At 34.2% G+C, this 21094-nt stretch overlaps 1 protein-coding gene and 1 long non-coding RNA gene across 2 annotated transcripts; one reads left to right on the top strand and one right to left on the bottom strand.

The window, feature by feature from the left end:
* Positions 1 to 10364: 10364 nt before the first annotated feature.
* Positions 10365 to 13043, bottom strand: LOC105781242 (V-type proton ATPase subunit F). Its single transcript, XM_012605782.2, has 5 exons — positions 12924 to 13043; positions 12724 to 12801; positions 12044 to 12125; positions 11470 to 11552; positions 10365 to 10601 (listed from the first exon to the last, which is right to left on the bottom strand). Exons 2-5 carry the CDS (start codon positions 12784 to 12786, stop codon positions 10437 to 10439), a joined length of 393 nt encoding a protein of 130 aa, XP_012461236.1. The 5' UTR covers positions 12787 to 12801; positions 12924 to 13043; the 3' UTR covers positions 10365 to 10436.
* A 2647-nt stretch (positions 13044 to 15690) lies between these two features.
* On the top strand, positions 15691 to 18449 carry LOC128035982 (uncharacterized). The gene is made up of 2 exons (XR_008192693.1): positions 15691 to 16854; positions 17903 to 18449. It is a non-coding gene; the product is annotated as an uncharacterized LOC128035982 (long non-coding RNA).
* Positions 18450 to 21094: the final 2645 nt, after the last annotated feature.

The raw sequence follows: 21094 nt of genomic DNA, 5'->3' as shown, positions 1-21094 counted from the left end.
TCTTACCTTCACCTATAAATACCATGCACCAATCCCTTAATCCATCATTCCTCACAACTCATTTCTCTTCTCTCTTTAGCATTTTCTCCACATTTTATTTCCCTTTTCCTTTCATTACATAGTCATCCATCTCCTTTCCATCCTTTAGCCACAAAAGTGTGTCAAAAGCATTCTTTGGCCGGCCACCTTAGTAACTCCTTAGCAAAAGAAGCATCGAGCAAAACGAAGGAGCGCATCAGTCAGAATAGATCCAAGGTGCTAAACTGAATCAGTTAGAATATATCCGAAAGGCTACTGAACTTAATAGAGTTTACTCTTTCCTCTTGTCATTTATTTTAATCATACTTGCTTTAAGTTTATTGTTTTTGACATAACAATGATATTTTAAATCCTATTTTCTAGGATGGTTATGTTAATTCAATAAGATTTATTTTATTCATGTTTAACATGTTTAGGCCTCAGACAATCATGTTTTCAATTAATATCATGATACATTTCATTCATACATGATTGATGTATTCATATTAGCTGTGTGATCCTAACCAGATGACAACTAGTAGACACATAATTGAAAAGTAAAATTCTCAATTTAGATCCTTAAACCCGACTAAGTTGAGGTTCGTAATATCTTTAGTTAGCTCTATTGCCTTGCATAGTTTTTAGGTTTATATAATTAAACTGTTGCAAACGTAAATGTCCCTGTGACCTTACATAAATGCTAAGAAACTCTTAGTTAATATGATTAGTAAAATGCATATTTAACTAAGTAAAAGACTCCAAAATGACTTAATTTGGTTTCCATACCCATGAAAGATTGAGTTGTCGTGGAATTAATTTCGAACATTGTTAAGCATTATAAAGTAAGTTGAATTGATTAATATAATTATCCTAGCCCATTTAATGTTGATTTTTTTTTATTGCTAAATTCATTCATTCATACATTTAGGTAAAATGCATCTAGATTAGAATTGCATACGGATCAATCTTTGCATCTAATTAATTTTACTTAGTTTAATCAGTACCATCCAAATTATTGAGTTTTTACGTCAAATTATGAATTTATAATTTTGCAATTAATTGATTAAGCTTATACAGTCCCTGTGGAGACGATAACTCATTTTACTTACTTATTACTTAAACAATTATGTACACTTGCACATATTTCTCATTACACCTGTAGGCTAACATCTCTCCGAAACACACCTTGGAAACAAGTTACATACCCGAAGGCTTTACATTTGCTCTCAGTAACACACTAGAATCACTATAAATATAACATGATAGTCCGCAACAAATGTTGGACTTTGGCATATTCAGTGAACTGTAACGAGTAAATAATCATTATCTCAGCACAATCAAACACTTATTGTGCGCATTAAAAACCTAGTGAATTGCCAATTGTATCCTATCCTATGTTCATCGGTTCAATGTAATATCGAATAACAATGGTTAAATCAATTATTTTCTCGACTCTCATCAATTTATTTCAATTCAATTATGTCAAAATATTCAAAAATCTCAACTCATAGTTAATATAACATTTAATTTAATCTGAAACTAAATTGTACGAACTTACAAGGCTAAACTGCAAAGATAGTGAAAGTTCAGGGACTACTCAGCAACTTTCTCTTTTCCTTAGTAATCTACTTGTTATTGATATGCACAAGCTTTGGTGTAGCTAAATTTTAAGCTCCTTTAATGGAGTTTCTTCTTTCAATTTTCAGTGAAGAAACAAAAGAATAAAGATGATTCCTCCACGTTAACTTTTGTTTTATTATTTTAATCTTTTTATTTTTATTTAAAATAAACATATATTTAATAACATAACTAAATATCAAACGACCATTAACAAAAATGTGGCTAAATTGCCTTATAAATCCATCATTTTATGCTTTGTACTCAATTAACTTAATTAACCATTAGCAGTTGACTTCAGCAAACTTTACGATTTAGCCCCTTTTTTATAATTGATTATCTAAACATTAAAATTTTTTTAACCAAGCATTAATACAACACTAATGACTTCATAAATATTAAATAATCAATATTTATGGACTGACATGTCGGAATTGTGGCACCAAAACCACTGTTTCCAACACCACTAGAAAATGTGCTATTATATGTACCTTACGTATGTATTAATATTCATGTTACGTTTTCATTATATACCCCAAATGTATTCAAGATATTTAAATAATACTGTGATTCAGGAATTTACCCAATTTACCAAATCTTTGTGTCATTCTGCATTCTTGAACTCCCGATGAAAATTAATCGTGATGTGGCGGATGCAGTAAACCGATCTCCACGGAACCCTAGATCATCAAATCGTAACAATCAACCCTTTTGATCTGTTAGAGATAATAAAAATGTTGCCTTCTCTAACATCATCACTCTGCAAATTCGTTAAGAAAAATTCTCACGATTCCATGTTCTTCTTTTTCACGATCCCAAACCCAATCGGTAAGACGTTTTAATTCTTGTCTTGTGCAACCGCAGTAAGGATTATCTGGGTATATTTCCCGTATAACTAGGTATCATCAACTTGCACAAGCGGCTTGCAGTGTGCAAAGGCCCGAACGTATGGATCGAATGTCCAAAACATCCGACGGAAAACTCTTCTTCCTGGTTGATGTTGGTCGTCCAGGCTATAATAAGGTCGCGTCTACAACTCCAAGATTGTATCTGGCACATACTAATACATCGCTACTATCCATCATTGAAGTTCGTTGTACGACACATCCTAGTCACCGTACAATTACTCCATCGCCATCTATTTCTCCCATCATGCTTTGTTGTACGAAAACTGGTACTAGAACCGGGCTTGCATTTTAGCAATGATGATCTATACATTAATTACGGGCATGTCATTCACCACCGACATGATGCAGTTGCAGTTTTTTTGCATCTAGTTTGCAATGGTTTTGCGTCATACGTACAAACGTGCATGTATGAGGCTTTTCAAGTTTCCGAATGCACTACTGTTGAGTCTTCTACCCCAATGCAACTCAAATCTGCCAATGGCAACCCTCCTCAAACCTTCAACATTGTCCAAAATATAATGTTGGTGTAGACTTGATGACTTTGTAGTCCACCAACACCTTCATGTTGTACCGCTTGATGGCATGTAAGCAGTTCTACTTACTTGGGAATCATTGCCCTACAAACAAATATTTTGTTTCCAAAGATTCCATCAACCGATGAGCAGGTAATATATCTTCGTACTTGGGGAACTTAGGTGAATGTGCCGCATCAGGGTCAACCCAACGTGTCTACCCCAGGGTCATTTCGTATAATAATCCCATGAATCAAATGACCGACTGAAAAGGGTTGTAGATTTTCACCCTCTTTTATGCCTTCATCGTTGATATCATCTAAGACTTCACCTTGATCAGGTTCACTATATTCTTCACCATCGTGGTGAGAATGAACATCATTATCAGACCTTTCTTCATCATTTGCATTGGTGCCTCTTACCGCATGATGTATCACTAAATGACGAGGAAGTTTGTATATATTATTATTTAAAATTTTTGAGTCGATTATGGTTTTTAAAATATTTTTGATATGACAATTTAGGCTATTTGAATGATTAATTAAGTTCAAGTGGTAAGACCCTAAGGTCAAGTGGTTTTACAAAATGAGGTATCAGGACCTCGTTTCTATAAATAGAGCCGTAAATATTTTTATAAATATTTATGGAGTGTCATTAAAGTGGCATTAAATTTTCATTGAAAATTTTTAATGTTTCGATAGTTAATTACTTAAAGAGGACTAAATCGTAAAAGATGTAAAATTTGATCACTATTTGATTTGAGTGATTAAATGGTTAATTGAAAAAAAGAAAAGAGACTTAAATGGTAATTATATCATTTAAGAATGTAGTGGACAGTTTTGAGCAACTAAAAGCATGAAATTTTGATGATTATTAAATGGACAAAATGGTAATTTGATAATTAAATTAAATAAAAAAAGCAAAATGTTATAACATCGTTTTCATGTCTTCTTCACAAATGGAAAGAATAAAGCAACCATGGTTATACCTTCAAGCTTTGGCCATGCTTTGGATGATGCATGTAAGTCCGATTTAGCCCCATTTTTAATAATTTTTATGTTTATGAGATCGTTGCAACTAGGTCCAGCTAGCCTGTACCTTCGATTTTGAAATTTTGAAATATTTTAAATGATTCCATTGATGAATATTGTGTTTTTATATGTTAAATGATGAATTTGAGATATTATTTGTTATTTAAAAGTATTTTATGAAGTGACTTTCGATGAATTTATCGATTAGGGACTAAATTGTTGAAATAGTAAAAATATAAGGATTTGATGTGAAATTGTTGCAATAATGGGCTATATTGGATGCCATAAGTATTTTTATAGGCTCAATTTTGGGTAAAATGGTTAAATTGCATGTTTTAAGCTCAGGGACTAAATTGAATAAAAGTAAAACTTTAGAGGTAATTTTGTAAAAATTTCAAAAATGACTAATTTGCATAAAATAAATTTTTTTACTATCTAAATTAATATATTGAATGAAATTATTAATTTAGATCAAGATGGGGTGGAAAAATCGAGGAGAATAGAAAATTACCAAAATGCCCCTATACTTTGACATTTCTGCAATTTAGTCAGGTAAGTTCGTACGGTTAGAATTTAACATCAATATGAATTTTTGAGTAGATTAACATGGTACAACTTGTATATTTATTTTTAATTGTTGATAATTAATGGTAATTTGAGATTATAATATTAAATTGATGCTCGGTTTGATTGAACGTGGGATAGAGTATAGTCATAATTTGGTGTGTTAAGAGGGATTGGAGTGTAGACTATTGTGGAGTGATGTACATTCATGTTACCTGAGCAATTCGAGGTTTAACATTTGTTGCGAACTCTTTTGTTATACTCTCTGTTTGGTGTGTTGGTTGGACTAGCTCTTATGAGCACTGTGTGATGGTTGGATTAGCTCTTATGAGCACTAGTGTGATGGTTGGATTAGCTCTTATAAGCATTGGTGTGTTGGTTGGATTAGCTCTTCTGAGCATTGGTGTGCTGGAGGGATTGGCTCATGTGAGTTTCTAGTGTGTTTTGGGTGGACTGACGATGTACTCTTATCTATAAGTCGTTCTTCGAATGGAAAATTTTGGTAAGATAATCTGTTTAATGAATTTGAAAGATTTATTATTTATTGAATATTGATCTGAATATAAATAAATTTATCAGTTGAGATTGTGAATGATGCTTAGGTTTGTTCTAAGCTTATGATTGCATTATGTCATGTTTAATATTAATGATATGCATTGAAATGGTAAGTGGCCAAATGGAAATATGCTTGTGTTCATGAAAAGGTGGTAAGATTCAAAAGTGTATTTTCTTATAAAATGGTTTATCATGTGATTGACCCCAAATGAGTTATATACATAAATGCATTAACTTGTGTATTGATGACGATGATTAGGCTTATGTCAAGCTTGAGATTATGATTGATGTTTATGCTTATGTCTGGTATTATACAAATGAAACGGGTAAGAAAAGGTAATGAAATGGTAAGTTCATTATTAAAATGTGATATGATGAAAAAGGGATTGATGAGTTGAATGGAGTATTTATAAATATGAGAAATTATGTATGTTATGGATGAACTTACCTATGAGGTGAATAAATATACTAACTAGTGAATTGATGTTGTTATTTAAGTTTATGCTTAGTAAATGAAATGGAAAGGAAGTAATTCATAGTTTTATGAAAATTCAATGATGGTGTATAATGATTTTAAAATCTTATGACGTTAGGAATGAAATATATATATATATGATGTTGATAGACTTACTCATTTACGAGTTGATGGTTATGTAGTTGATAAATCTTGAGGCGTTGGTATAGGTTTATATTTAATCTATAAAGTTCATTGTTGAAATGGAATGTTATGTTTAAAGTTTATATGAGCTTACTAAGCATTCATTACTTACGTAGTTATTTTCCTTTACTTTATAGATTATCGGAAGCTCGATCGGGTTAAAAGCTCGTCGGAGATCTATCATACTATCCAGCGATTATATCGGTAGATTTGATATCTTGATCAAGGTTATAATGACATGTATAGGCAAATTGTGTTTGATGATATGTTGTTATGTTTGGCTTGTAAATGTGGTATTTTGGTTGGTGTGTTTTTGGCATTTGATGTCATGATGGTTGGTGTTTTTATTTTCAAATTGATGCATGGGTTAAATGGCCAAAGTGGTATGTGTTGGCATGGTTGAAATGTGGTCAATTAGGTTATGTGTTGATATGGAAATTAGTTAAGGTTGTTTAGATGAAATATGATCATTTTGATGCAAAAGTAAGTATGAATACTTGGTTGTGATTGAGGTGCCTAAATGGCATATTGGTTGAATGGATTTATGGTATATTGAAATTATCTTATTATGCATATTTTGGCATGTTTTGGTACATTGCTCATAGGTTCATTTGGCATGTTAGTACTTATTGAAATTGGGTAAAAGAAAAGGCTTGATTTTGGCAAGTAGATGGTCACCAACAAATTTGGCAAGCTAGTATATGCCAGCAGGTTTGGTGAGTTGAAGTACGCCAATAGGTCTTACGAGCTAGTGTTCGCCAATTGGGCTAGTGAGTTGGTATTTGTCAGTGGATTTAGTGAACCGTGATCGCCAGTAGGCTTGACAAAGAAGGGATTGCTAGTGGACTTGGAGAGGAGGTGTTCGCTAGTGGGCCTAACAAGCTACAATCACTGTTTTAGGCTGAGAGTCATAAGTAGGAGTAGTTAATAAAATTTATACTTGAAATAAGAAGTCAACTTATATTACAACACCATTCATGCACGTAACTTCTTCCTACTTCTACTACAACTCAGGTGTCCTAAGAACATTAAAACAATTAATGCCTATAAATTAAGCCTTTTTCATTAGAAATATCATATTTTGTTATGCAACAATATTCTCTCAAATTTATCATCGATTATTCTATTATTAAGTTCTAAGAACCCAGATCTTAGTTCTTAGGATCTAAGGTAAGACTCTGTTTCTATGTTGTAATCAAATAAGGTTATCAAGCAAAGGAAAATAGGTTTCCCAAACGATTGGCATGTGTGAACCTAGGTTCACTTGTGATTAGGTAAGAGTTTTTATGTGCTTTGTTTGATAGTGACTTGTGTATGTTTGTCAATTGCGAACCCAGCAGAACCGTCTACAAGTAAGGACAAGGTAAAAGCGAAGCTTGTCTAAAGTTTACAACAATTGGTGAGTGTTCAAGGATCGCCACTTGTATGTGCGAACCATAATGTTAATCAAGAGCATAGGGTTTTAACCTAAGTTCCGAGAGTAAGCCTTCTCTATAACTCTGATTTGTGATTATGTTTAAAAATGAGGTTTTATGAATAGTAACATGCTAGCTCTATGAACATTGAGCTCTATATGTTTTACGAGCTCCTCATGACTTGAGATCTCTATGTTTTAAGTATATGTTTTGACACTATAATTTTTTTAGGATCGTTGGATATAATGGCATGCCATAGGATTGTGAGTACTCACCTATATATTTTATGTTTTGGGCATTGAGGCCCTGAGATAGGTTGGAGAGATAAGGGAATGTCAAGCTAAACTCCATTCAATCGGACATGTTGGTGTGTTAGAGAGTGTTTAGCTTTATGTTACACTTATGGGACATGTTAAGACTCATTGAGTCATTCTAAGGCGTTACGAGGAGATTCGTTTATCCAATAGTAATGAACATGTGAACAAGATTATGTTTTCTAAAATAATATGTTTTTCAAGTTTTAAAACTATCTAACAGTGTAAGTATTTGCGAATCAAGTTTCGCGTAAGTATGGCGAACCCAGTTCACAGTCCTTAGTAGAGGTGTCCATAGGCCGGATGGCCTGGCTCGGCCTGACGGCCCGCCCGAAATATGGGAGGGTTCGGGTAAAAATATAGGCCCGAAATATGGGTTTGGATAAAAAAAGGAGGCCCATTTAGAAAACGGGCCGGGCCTCGGGCACCACTTTTTTGGCCCGGGTCCGGCCCAGCCCGAATATAATAAATATATATATATTTTTTATTTTTTTATTTTAAAATATTTTTAAAATACTTTTTTTTATTTTTTATTTTTAAAATAAATTTTTGGTGTTGATTAAAAAAATGGGCCGGGCCGGGCCGGGCTTGGGTTTAGGAATTTTTTCCCGGGCCGGCCCTGGACAAAATTTTAGGTCCATATTTCGGGCTAGGCCGGGCCTAGGTCGCGGGCCGAATTTTTTTCTGGGCCCGGCCCGGCCCATGAACACCTCTAATCCTTAGTGATTTTACCAAAGTGTCTGTTTAACCAAAATTTTGTGCATGCTTTGTGGTTATTTTTTATTGTATATTCACTGGGTTCACAAAAGCTCACACACTCCTTTCTAAATACTATAAATAGTTAGATCGCATGGTAAGCAACGGTAAGGTGAGTGATCCAGGAAGCATAATTACTGACAAGGTGATACAAGCGAACCCTGGTTTAAAGGCAATGTGGGACATTCTGCTTGGGCTTGGAGATATATTTGATATCTTTCTGATGACTTCACTAATTATCATAGGACTTAGTTATTTTATGTTTTCTTATGTCTTACCTTATGTTTTTATTTGTGAACATATATATATATATTATAATCATCTAAGTTTTAAGTACATGAGTATAAACCAAGTCTGATTTGATGTTTTCTTAAATTAAAAGTTCATATTTAAGTAATTAAATTGATAAACCTAGTATTCACCATAAGCAATAGCATGTAAAAAACAATTTGGATAACTTATAAAGTTCGCCAAAAGTTACTGCAAAGTGATAGAGTGCGAACCCCATCAGTTGGCGAACTGCTTCCAGCGAGCCCTTAATATTTTATGGTAAACGACATAGGAGAAACCTTGCGAATTGTGTTCACAGTATCTTTACACAGATTGGTTGATCGCAAAACTTACGCTTATAAAGGAAACTATTATGTATGTAAACCCTGCTCGCAAGGCTATCATTGTTTGAAAGTCTTAAAACCCTTATGAATGTAAACTTTTAATGAAATAATCATGCGAACCTCATGAGATCAATTAAGCGAACCCTAGAAGAATAGTTATGCGAACCCTTAGCAAATAATGTGCGAACCCTTTTGTAATTGGTAGACAAGTCATATATGCGAAGCCCTAGTTGTCCCTACGTTGAGATCGTGATTCCTTTGTGGCAAAGAGACTGAGTATAGGTACTCGCAGTACCTCGAGATAGCATGTATAGTTTGTAGAGGGGTTGCATCTTATTTGAGAAGCAAACAAAATTCCTACGCTTCCAGATTTGCTAAAGCGTAACAATAAATTTCCTGTATGTAAAGTGACGGTTGTACCTGCCGATTTGTAGTTCTTCTAACCAACTGGCAGTCCATTCATGGATATCCTAAACTTGTAAATGATCAACATGAACTCCTTGATTGGAACCAAACCATACCGCTGCAAATGTGCAATTGTGAGAAAGATGATTAAGGGTTTCATCCACTTTATAGCAAAGAGGGCAACAGAGACCAAATGTAGGGATGCTTCTAAATTTCGACCCGAACCGACAGCCCATTGTTGTAAATTTTTCATATAAAAACTAGGATCTTGAGAGGTAGTTTGATACGCCATAGAACCAACCATTTATACCTTAATATGGAACTTGGGGAGCTATTGCTATTGATTATCCACTTTTGCACCTCTTTGACCGTGAATTCCCTAAAGTGGCCAACTTTCCAAACGAATTTGTCACCCTGCTTGAACAAGGAAAATGCTCTCGATGATAATTCCGCCATCCAACTTTGGCCGTATTGAATCTGGATTACGTTATAATTCCAATTATTGTTGTATTGCGATCATAAATTGGACATTGGAATTCCTGGTAGCACTTGTCCGGGAATCTGGATTTGGGACAATCCATTGTCCACTATTGAAATGCTTTTGCCATCCCAAATTTGAATGTCAATTCCCTGCAAACAAATGTCGCGACCTTTCAATATGCTTTTCCATATCTAGGAACTGGTTTTCCAGGCCTGAACTTGGAGGAAGTTTTGTCGTGTAAAATATTTAGCCAATAAGAGTAGCTGATTTTGAACATACAATTTAATAGGACATCCACCCAGCTTGGCTTCTCATTTTGCACATTATTAAAAGCTTCCTATAAAAAAGAAAGGTGTTAGTGTTACCATTTTCTGATGGTCTGACGATTTTAGTTTATAAATATTTATTATTTAAGGTCATTTAATGCTCAAAAATTCTCTTCAAACATCATTTATTCAACTTAAAAGGCCATTAAAGCATATCTCCAAATAGGAAACAGGAAATAAATAAATAAATTTAAGTCATAATATAATCAATCGAAAATTTTAAAACATCACTGGATAGTGAAAATCTCAAGGGTATCTGCATTTAATGCCTTGTAGATGCCACTGATTCTGCATTGAAGAGGTGTTTAACTCGTGAAAGAATAGAATCATGTGCAGGATCATAAGGATGGTTCTTGGATGGAATCTCCAAAATTGCAGGAATAGGCTTGTTATAGCTATCCACTAAAAATCTTATCATATTAGCGACCTGCAATTAAAAGGGTGAAAGCCTTGCTCCTTAATTTAGCCCACAAGACTTGAGTTAAGAATGAAATTCAAATATAAATTCTTGTGTATGGATTTGTATCATTATAGATGAAAACTAATGAAGTTTTATATTCAGAGCATAAGAGCTTTTCTTAATCTAATGCCAATATTAGACTGACGAAATTATCAAAGTAAAGGGAAATTCATCAAAATGCCAATAAAAGCATGCAAGATGAGATAACGCTTCTTACCTATCTTAACACCTTGGTACACTAGAATCTCATGTACGTTCACACAAAACTATAAAACTACCCCCTCCATTCACCCCTAAACTATGTCCATATGCTTGGCTTCGACTGAGCAACTAATAATCAATAAAAACTTTACACATAGAACCACATAATAAGGAAAGCATAAAATAGGCCTATAGTTGTCACCCAATGTTTAAGTGCTTCCCTTAAAAAGGGATTTTAAGCAATGATGGGTTTTATATTTGATCAAATCTCATAACCAATATCATTGTTTAGTAGTGTCTTTGGTTGTTAATGATCATGTCATGGAAACGCAAAGCCATGAAAAGTTTGTACCGATAAAATCACTTGAACAATGTACTTCATTATTGAATATAGTATATTTGCCTTTGAGATCTGAAGGTGATTTATAGTCACATTTCAGTGATAACCAGCCAACATTGACTTCTAAGGATCAGTATGAGTCTGAATTAATGATGATGATGGAAGCAAGAGACATTATAAGATTTGTGCATTTCACAGTTCTCCTCAGTTGCAACTTTTTTGTTCATGACACACCTTAACAATCATCAAGAAATAAATGATTCTATATGGTAGCACATTAAGCAAACAACTTACATATTGACTAATCAGCACGATAGCAATATCCGTCCTTGTTGTGAACTCTTTAAATGCATCTTCAATTTGTTTATCAGTGGTTTCTAGAAGGTAAAAAACAAAAGGCATCCATAAATGAAAGATAAAGATGATGACAATTGGCAATGCCAATGATTTAAGATAAATAAGGAATCTTCCTATTGAGATATTGTCCATCTTTGTACTTATGCATGACTAATTATCATTTCAACAGGAAAAGAGACGAAAACATAGGTTTTCCACTCCAGAAAGAAAGTTGCAGAAGGTAGAATGACTTTTAAACATAGTAATAACAAACACGGTTACATTAAAAAGGCATACTTTTAACTTAGAACACTTGTAAAGAACAATTTTCTATATTGATTATAATAACATGTTCTCCACTCCTTAACTAGGCATCACATAAAGCACAGTCAAGGTGAACGTATATTGTTACATTCAAATAACATTAGGAGATTCAAAGACAGTAATATGGCGACGAGATTGACAAAGAGCATACGTAAACATCAAACTTTTGAAGTGGTACTAATTAAACATAGAAAGTTTAAGAGCCTACTTGAGTCCACAATAAGATAATTTGTCTTTCTCCGCAAGTCAACATTACCCACTCCAGCAAGTAGAAATCCAACCACGGTGTCCTAGCCCCAAAAAAATTATATATCAAACAGGTTAAATAAAATGTAATGGTTTTAGTTTCCATATAAACAACATTTGCATTAGTGTTCATCAAATCATGTCATAAGAACCCCCTATTCTTGCAATTGTCTATTGATAACATATAGAAGACGGTAAATGACTAAAAGAATAAATTTGGGGGGACTTGGTAAAAATGTATGGTGATGAGTAAACTTTTCCAACAAAATATATCGCAATAATTCATAAAAGGTCATGATTTTACCTTTCATGATTATATAGATTTGAACTGTATGAACCTTTCATGCAAAATGAAGTTTTCAATCGCTAAGCAACATTAATCTAACTCATAAAAATACTTTCTACTTGTTTTCTGGATAAATTCTATAGCAATTAACTCAGACATTCTTTAAAAATAAATAAAGTAAATCTTTATCTAAATTTCATGAATCTAATTGACATAAAAATCCAAGCGTTGAAGATCTAAATTCAAGAAGGGTGACTGGAAAAATCATATGGACAATGCAACAAAATGATACAAAAACACCAAAAAGATTAGAGATGTGCGTACTGATTTATGCCTACTTCAAAAGTTGTACCCACCTCATCGGCGATCATAGCAATAAGAGCAGAGTTGCTAGTGGGAATATGAGCTGTATTCGCCATTGATGAACTTTTGCACTACCAAATCACAAAAACCAAAAATATGAATCACAGGCAGGTACATTTGAACAATGGACTAAAATCTACGCTTCTATTGTTGATTTATTTTGGATCAAATAAGACGACACAAAGAAATCTACCTTTACTCAAGGATCACCTACGCCTACTTTCGTCGTTCAATTTGAATATCTTCGCAATTCGCAGTGTATAAATTGTTTCTACCAGATTGTAACCGTGCTTGCCGTATTATCCGCCAAAGCCCAAGACTATTGCATATTATATTTAAGAAATTGTCAAAAGAATTATATATCAAATTTTTCATTGAATTTTGTTCCATGAATTAAATTGAGAAAAATACTAAAATCATCAAATTAAAATAAAATATGTTATTTAAATTTTTTAAAAATTAATTACTTTTACGAAAAAAATAATCCCTTTTCTAAAAAATTCTTTTAAGATATAAAATTTATATATATAATAATTTTCACTCTCCTTGACCCATTCCCCGTCCCCAATTGAAAAAATAGATTATAAGATTGTTGATACTTTATCAGTTATACTAATTAAGAGAGTTTTCTTACTTTTATGTATCTTTTTAGTGAATAAAAAGTAATTTGTTAATTTCATATTTGATTTTTCTACATTTAGTATTTAGATAAGTTCCGCTCCATAAATTTGAGAACCTATGTAACACTTGTTACCCAAATAATTTCGAGTAATAAATGTTACATTAATCACTTAACATTCTTTACATTATCAAATATTTATAATTTGGTCTTTTTCTTTAATGAATTTAAGGTCTCATTACACTTTTGAGAACATACTTAGAATATTAGTAAGGATTAATTGTATATAAAGTTTGTTTTGGGGCTCATTTAATACAAATAAAAATTTTCAGTTGCTGGTTCGTATGTCTCAATACCAAAACAATATTTTCTCGAGACATTACTTTAACATTATAGAAATTCGGCTCTGAAATTGTCCTGTCTCGAGACAAAGGGGCTTTTTGTCTCTAGACGAAGTCCTTTATGTCTCAAGACATGATTCAATTACTTATATTTTTAGCTTTGAAGTTTTTATGTCTCGAGACTTACCTAAAATTTCTATTCTTGATCACTTCTAAACCAGACCAAATTGGTTCAATCAATTCAAACAATAACCAAAACTCATGAACTATATAATACCGTATATCCTTGATCCAAAACACATTTAACACAAGTATTAAAGCATCTAGACACTCACTTGCTCTAATGTTTCACTTATGTAATTGCCATTTACTTGGATCAAAATAAAGGAGATTTCATACTCTTCTCTAAGCTCTTGAGATGTGAAGAGACTGATCCTCGATAAATCTTCACTTCATATCTTTACCTACGCATTAAAAATAACGGGATAAGCTCGTGAAAGCTTAATAAGTATAATGAGAATTAAACTCACCTTTTCATTAAATAAATGTAAGCAAAATACAAATGTTATTCTAACTTATTATGTTAACCATAGCTTTATTTTGTCTTGATTTTAAGAAATGCCCAATGTAGACTTAAGAGAACATGCATCAAACATGGAAATTAATATAGAGATGCATCAAAGTGCATAAATAGAAAAGAATAGCAATGAAATGCAATAATAGAATAGAATGGCATCAAAGTGCTTTATCAGAACAAAGTGGCATCGAAGTGCATCAATAGAACAAAAAAAAAAACACGCTAATTGTTTCTTAATGGCATGTCATGTATATTCTGCTAGCTCATATCTTGTGTATATGAGCAAATATAACAGAATCAACTTATTTTTACATTTTAGAATAGAATTGACGTACTTTTAAATTCTTTTCAATTTAGTGTTCGTCATAAAAATTCAATGAAAACTATAATAATATAAATTTGACATATAAAATATAACACACTATCTTATAATATTTCATATCCACTATTAGAGTATTATTATATTTCACATATCATTTTACATATTTTACGATTTAGTCTTTTCCCATTATTATTTCATTTCACTATAATAATTTAGTTAGTAAATGAACTTAAATTATTAACTCCATATTCTTAATTACTTTCTTATTTATGCATAACCCAATAGTTGGTAATTGAAAACATGTAAATATTAACACATCTAATTAAACATACTAATTAAAACAAGTAAATCTTAAACATACTTATCATGCTTACATTAATCTCTTATGATCAAACTCTAATTCATAATTTTTTCCCTCTTCCATGACGAGCATTGTAACACCCTAATTTTCAGTTGTGTTCGAAAACGGTGGTTTTGAAACCCTATTTCTAATGGGTGAGTCCGTAAATATTATTATTTAATATTTACGAGTTTATTTTGAATTATATTAAATTTTGGTTTGAAAGTTTTTATTGAATGGATAATTAATTAAGGTCCAAGTGTATTGACCCTAAGGTATCGGGACTTTATTTTAGTAAACCGAACCTGTAAATATTGTTTTTAAATATTTAAAGAGTTGTTATATTTTGGATAAGTAATTTTACCAAATAAGTGACTAATCAAGGTATAAGGACTAAATTGTAAAAGTTACAAAAATTAACTCCTTGAGATTTTAAATTGTATAAGATAATTAAATTAAGGGCTGAAATGGTACTGTCACGTCCAAATCTTTTGGAAAATGTAAGTAGATTCCCACCCGAGTCCCCAAATTGATTTTATTTTAGGCTATTGTATTTAAATTGATTGGTTAGAAAAATAATGGTAACAATAAAATAAATCTGCAAGTAGTTGGCAAAATTCATAATCGGGGGGATACTCTAATTTAATTTATTGGTAGGGGTGGAAAATGGAATGGGGCCTATTTGCTTAAAGTGGCCGGTCAAGGCTTAAGGGAACTAGTTGGGAACCAAGTAGATTGTAATGGCTTGAGAGGAATGATGATATTTATGAAAAGGGGAGTGAGTGGCTTTTTGCATGTAATTTCATTGGTGGCCAGCTAAGGGAGGAGAATAGTTTAATATTTTTTTCTTCTCTCCCTTGACCGTTGAGGAGATGACCAGGGGGAAAGGGGAATAGATGAGAAAACGTCCATTTTGAATAAAAAAATAACAAGATCCTTTCTTTTCTTTGCCTAGCAATCGAACGTATGAGGAGCCATTTTTGCAGCTGACGCTAAGGAGATAGGAGGGAGCAAGTCGGGTAGTCAGTTGACAACTTGGAGGAGTTTTGGTAAGTTTTCAAAGGAGGTATGCCTAAACTATAATGCTTATTTAATGGTTAGTTTTGCATGTATTACACGGCCTTTAGGAGTAATTTAAACTAAGTTTTGGTAGTTAAAGAATAGTGAAATGGCCGCTGTTTGTACTGCCGATTGAAGAGGAAAAATTGTGATTTAATTGCCTTATGTTGCTGTTTAAATTGAAGAGAAAACTTGTTTTGTTTAATTCCATGCCACTGTTGTGCTTGCTGTTCGAATGAAAGGGAAATTTACTAATTTAATGCCATATCTGAACTGCTGTAGGAAACCGACTTGGGAAGTTGTAGTTGTAGTAAGCTCCTTAAATTTCTTTTAAGCTTGCTAAGTGACTAAATTGACATGCATGGTTCCGCAAAAATTTTGTTCATAAACTTATTTGTTATATGTGTTTAAGTGAGGTAAGTTCTTGAGGTTTTTGTCTTCAAACTTCATGCTTTAATTATTGCTAAATTAACATGCAACTTTCGGCTGTGGAGTACAATGAATTAAACCTTCACTTATTCGGTTGTATGTGTTTCCTAGTTTTCTTTGGATGCCCGAATATGATATGTCGACATTGATGCTGTCCTAAATGACATTAATAAGCTGTTCAATTTGTGTTATTCATGCTGCTTAAATGTCCTAAATTGAGTGTTTTTTTTACCTACTTGTATGTAAAGGTGGTTAAGGTTTGGTTTTCTCTGCCATGTTGCTGCTCGAAATTTTGGACAATATGTCGGTGATACTGCATGTTGAATTTTATGATTTTTGGGACATGAAGGATGCGGTTCGACTTTGAATAAAATTAATGAGTAAAAGGCGGATTAAATCTCATGATTTTACCTTGTTTATGCCGTTTAAACAGCTTGGTAAGGACAAAGTTTTCCAGCATTTATACAAGAGTCTAGTATGTCTTATGTTGTTCAAATTCGAATGAATTGAATAGAGTTCGGTTTGATTAATGGCTGCATTATACTGTCTGATTCTTGGACAGATTAAATGTGTTTTGGCATGGATAATTTTTAGGTTTAATGAGGTCCAAATGTAGATATAATGAGTGTGAAATCAACTATTTAAATTTAGTGATGTGCCATGTTAAAGACTGTGCAAATTTTAGACAAAATTATGGTAAAGTCAGCATGTTGAAGCCACAAATTATCCGATTTATGCTGATTGAAATAGTTTGTGTATGGGGAGTTATTGTCAAGGTATTATGCATTTAATGCGTCTTATTCATGGCTGTCCGAAACAGCTTGTACATGGAAGAATTATTGACAAAATAACCTACGTCTAGTGTACCTTATTCATGGCTGTCCGGAACAGCCTATAGATGTTAAAATTTCAGTATTTACATGAGTGTTGAATCAATCTTAATTATAATGTCCGAGCAACCCATCATGTTAAATTTCCAGCATTTAATACAGTAAGTCCTATTTCATATTTATACATATTAAATTATAACATTTCTACAAGCAACTGATATGACTAAAGTAAGTTGTTCGAAATAGTCTGGCTCGTGTGAATTATCCGCAGCTATGTTAAGCATTTGAATATTATTCATTACTGCTAAGAATTTGTATTCGGAGTTGAATGGATGATTGGAAGTATGTGAGAAATGAGAGAATAATGATTTCTGTAAGTTCCTTTGTCTCCGGTAAGTTACATAAATGAAATTCGCGATGGGTGAAAAACCATGGATTTGCCAAGGGTTTTTCCTTTATGTTGTTTAGGCCTAGGATGAAAGGCACTTTGATTTAGCTACTCTGACGATAAATGTTGCATGTAATCATGTTATATATATTCTGCTCTTACATAGAAGCGGGTGGTATATTCTACCACATATACTTGATGAAGTATCCTTATGTCTGAAAGATTGTTTTTGGATCTTAATGAAATTGAGCCTTGGTATTATTATAGAATCCACATATACTACTCTTGGACAGCATTGGAGCTGGGTGGATGAAGTGCAATGGTTTTGTTGCTTTGTTATGCGATGATACTGGCTCTTTTATGAGAGGGGTCACTGGGAATGCTAACACTTTCTTGGAGCCGCATGTGGTCGAAGAAGAGAGGCGTTATCCAAGCTCAAAGATTCAAGAATAGACAATATAGTTGTCGGATCGAACTGAGTTTGGGTTGATTTTAAAAGGTTGTCTATTGTTGAAAGAGGAGTTTTAACATTTTTGCTTTTCAGTGGGCACAAAGAAATACTAGTAAGGCAACTCATCATTTGGCTTGCAAACTAGTTCATTCATGATGAAGTTCCGAATTGTCTTTTATGTGTTTTAGATAATGATACTTCTTCTACTACTGCCATTAAAGTAGAGGGAACTAGAAAGGGGTGTATAGGGTAATTTTGTTGACTTGGGTTTTAGATTCTCCATTTCTCTTTTAGTTGTCTCAATTTTTAAAATAATTGCATGTATTTTCAAGAAAAAGTTTAATGATTAATCATCATCTAAAATTATATATTTTAATGTTAAAGTAATACTAGAGAAAGGATTGTATGAAACTCTAATTTCACGCATCCTCAATAGGAGCATGACAAATTAAAATTTTTTCCCGATTTTTAATTTTTTACTTCGAAAAAATCAAATCTAATTAAAAATGCTAAAATTTGATTTGTAATAAGAATGACATGCAATTGCAATTTTATACAATCTCTTCTCGTGATAATATAGCATAATCCAAATTACGAGTTTTTGTAATTAATGTGAACTATGAGGGAAAAAAATCAAACTTTTTTAATACAATTAAAGTGATTAAAGCGGTAAGAAATGGGCCGTGAGATTTTTAGGCCCAGCAGCCAACTCCTTTTTTAACTTTTAACAAATGTTATTGGACCTTGCTGAGTCCTGCCTACTCAGTATTATTATTATTATTAGAGGTGAAAGTGAAAAAAAAAAGGGCTAAATTTGAACTATAAATATTTTATTATTATATTAAATATAAAATTTAACAACTATTTAAGGAGTGAACAATAAACTTGTTTAAAAAAAACAATAAACTATATATTGAACTTTAAATTTTAGGATGTAATTTTATTATTTAAAATTTATAAAAGTTTAAGAGGGGTTAAGGCCACTACCTCCTTGCACTAGTGTCACGGGGCTAGACCTTTCGTCTCGCAAACCGTGCGGCCTTAGGCGATCCGTTAGCTCCAAACTCGCCTAAGTCAGCCTTTACGCCCAAAAGTGAGGATTCCCTAGAATTCCTCCAAGGCACCAACTTGTATAGTGGAAGCGATTGTGCCAAAAGAAGCTAAGCCAAAGAACAATGTAAAGAGCGCCAAAGTGTTTGAGTAAATGCTCTCAATTCTTATTCACAAAGAATAATGAAACAATTCAGGAGTGAGTACAAATGAGGGGGAGGCTCTCTATTTATAGTTGAGCTCCCCCAAAACCGACGGTCAAGATACAATTACATCGACGGATGAGATTTAACCATATCCCTTAATTTTAGGGATTTACAAGATAAGCCTTATCAAATCTAATCTAATCTTTACAAGATATGATTCCCTTTATCTTCTAAGATTAGTTACCATATTAGCCTAAGTTGCCATCTCTTCGCTATCGGGCCAACCAGGCTTCAATCTGACAGGCTTGTCCAATATCTCTTTGAATCGGGCCAGTTCTTGTGGGCCAAATGATCCCCATCTGAGCAACAGACCTCCATTGGATGCATTTGGTGCGCTGGTCACGGGCTTTGAACTGCGGCCCGTGACATTCTCCCCCACCCATTCTCGCAACGCCCTCGCTTGCGACTTCCGAATGGCATCGACTTGATTCGCCTTCCTCGCCTCGACGCCTTAGCCTTTCCCTTCCTTCGGGACTCTTGCCTCGCTTACGCCGCTTCTTAACTCGAGCCGTCCTACTACATTGCATTTACTCGTCAATCGTCCCACATGCATCGCTTTTTTTCTTGAAGTCGATGCACCACCCACCTCTCCCATAGGTGGAAGCCTTGTCGATGACTCGCCAACTCGACGCTTCACTCAACTTGAGCCTCATTGGTCCTAGCTTCACTGCTTTCATCGCAACTCTTTCCTCTAAGTCCGATGACAAACTCACCTCTTCCTTGGGTGGAAGCCCTCCGATGACTCACCAAGCTCGACGTTGCCTTTCTTTTGACTCGGCTTGCTTTTGGATGGTTCCGCAACTCATGCGGACCACGGCACAAGAAGCACTTAACTCGCTTCTTTTGGCTCCTCTTGCCCTCTTGGCTTCGGCTTTTCCCTTGCTCGAACCAAGCTTCTGGGCTCCTTGTCCGCTCCATCGCTCCTCGATGACGACTTCCTGACACTTCCGCCACCTATGCGGACCATGACACAAGAAGCACTCCACCGGCTTCTTCTCGCTTTCCCTCCTTGGCTTCGACACCTTGCGCTTGAACCAAGTACCAAGGCCTTACCCACCGGCTTCTTCTTAAGCGGGATTTCTGACATTTCTTCAACATGTGTGGACCGTCAGAGAAAGCATTTCACTTGTCCCTTTTCCTCTTGGGTTTCTTCTTCCCAACTCGTGGTTTCCATTACCACCATTGTCGCCATGCCATTGCCATTAACTCTATCTTCCTTGTGATCCATTTCACTTACGCCTTTCCTTGGACTTGAAGACCCAAGCTTGTCTTTCCCTAGACCAAGCTTGACCACGGCCTCAACTACCGTCATGGCTTCCGACAGCTTTTGGACACCTCTTTGTTCCACCTCCTGTCTGACCCACGGCTTCAATCCCTTTTGAAAAGCAAGCAATGCTTCTTCATCGGTCACATCTGAAACTTGGAGCAAGAGTTCCTTGAACTCACGAACATACTCCCCCACTGTGCCCCGTTGCATTATCCCTTGCAACTTTGCCCGAGCTTCTTCCTCGGCAAACTCTGGGTAAAACTGTCCCTTTAATTCGCATTGGAACTCTTGCCACGTCCCAATCTCACCATGCCTTTTATCTGTGGTCCTACCTCGCCACCATAAAAGCGCAATGTCAGTAAGAAACATTGAAGCAGTGTTTACCTTAACCGCATCCTCCATGATGCCTTTGGCACGGAAGTAGTTTTCCATCCTCCACAAGAAATTGTCCACATCACATGCAGACCTTGTCCCCACAAACTCTT

This window comes from Gossypium raimondii, chromosome 13 (assembly GCF_025698545.1).
Source record: "Gossypium raimondii isolate GPD5lz chromosome 13, ASM2569854v1, whole genome shotgun sequence".
Classification (NCBI taxonomy): domain Eukaryota; kingdom Viridiplantae; phylum Streptophyta; class Magnoliopsida; order Malvales; family Malvaceae; genus Gossypium; species Gossypium raimondii.
The sequence above is the reverse complement of the archived record's forward strand: the minus strand, read 5'-3'. Positions and strand labels throughout refer to the sequence as shown.

What these genes read in the sequence shown, in the direction of transcription:
- LOC105781242 (XM_012605782.2), bottom strand. Translation starts at nt 12,786, where the DNA reads ATGGCGAATACAGCTCATATTCCCACTAGCAACTCTGCTCTTATTGCT. An exon ending in TTATCTTATTGTGGACTCAA is followed by an intron (nt 11,553 to 12,043) that starts GTAGGCTCTTAA and finishes TTTACCTTCTAG; the next exon opens with AAACCACTGATAAACAAATT. An exon ending in TCGTGCTGATTAGTCAATAT is followed by an intron (nt 10,602 to 11,469) that starts GTAAGTTGTTTG and finishes TTTTAATTGCAG; the next exon opens with GTCGCTAATATGATAAGATT.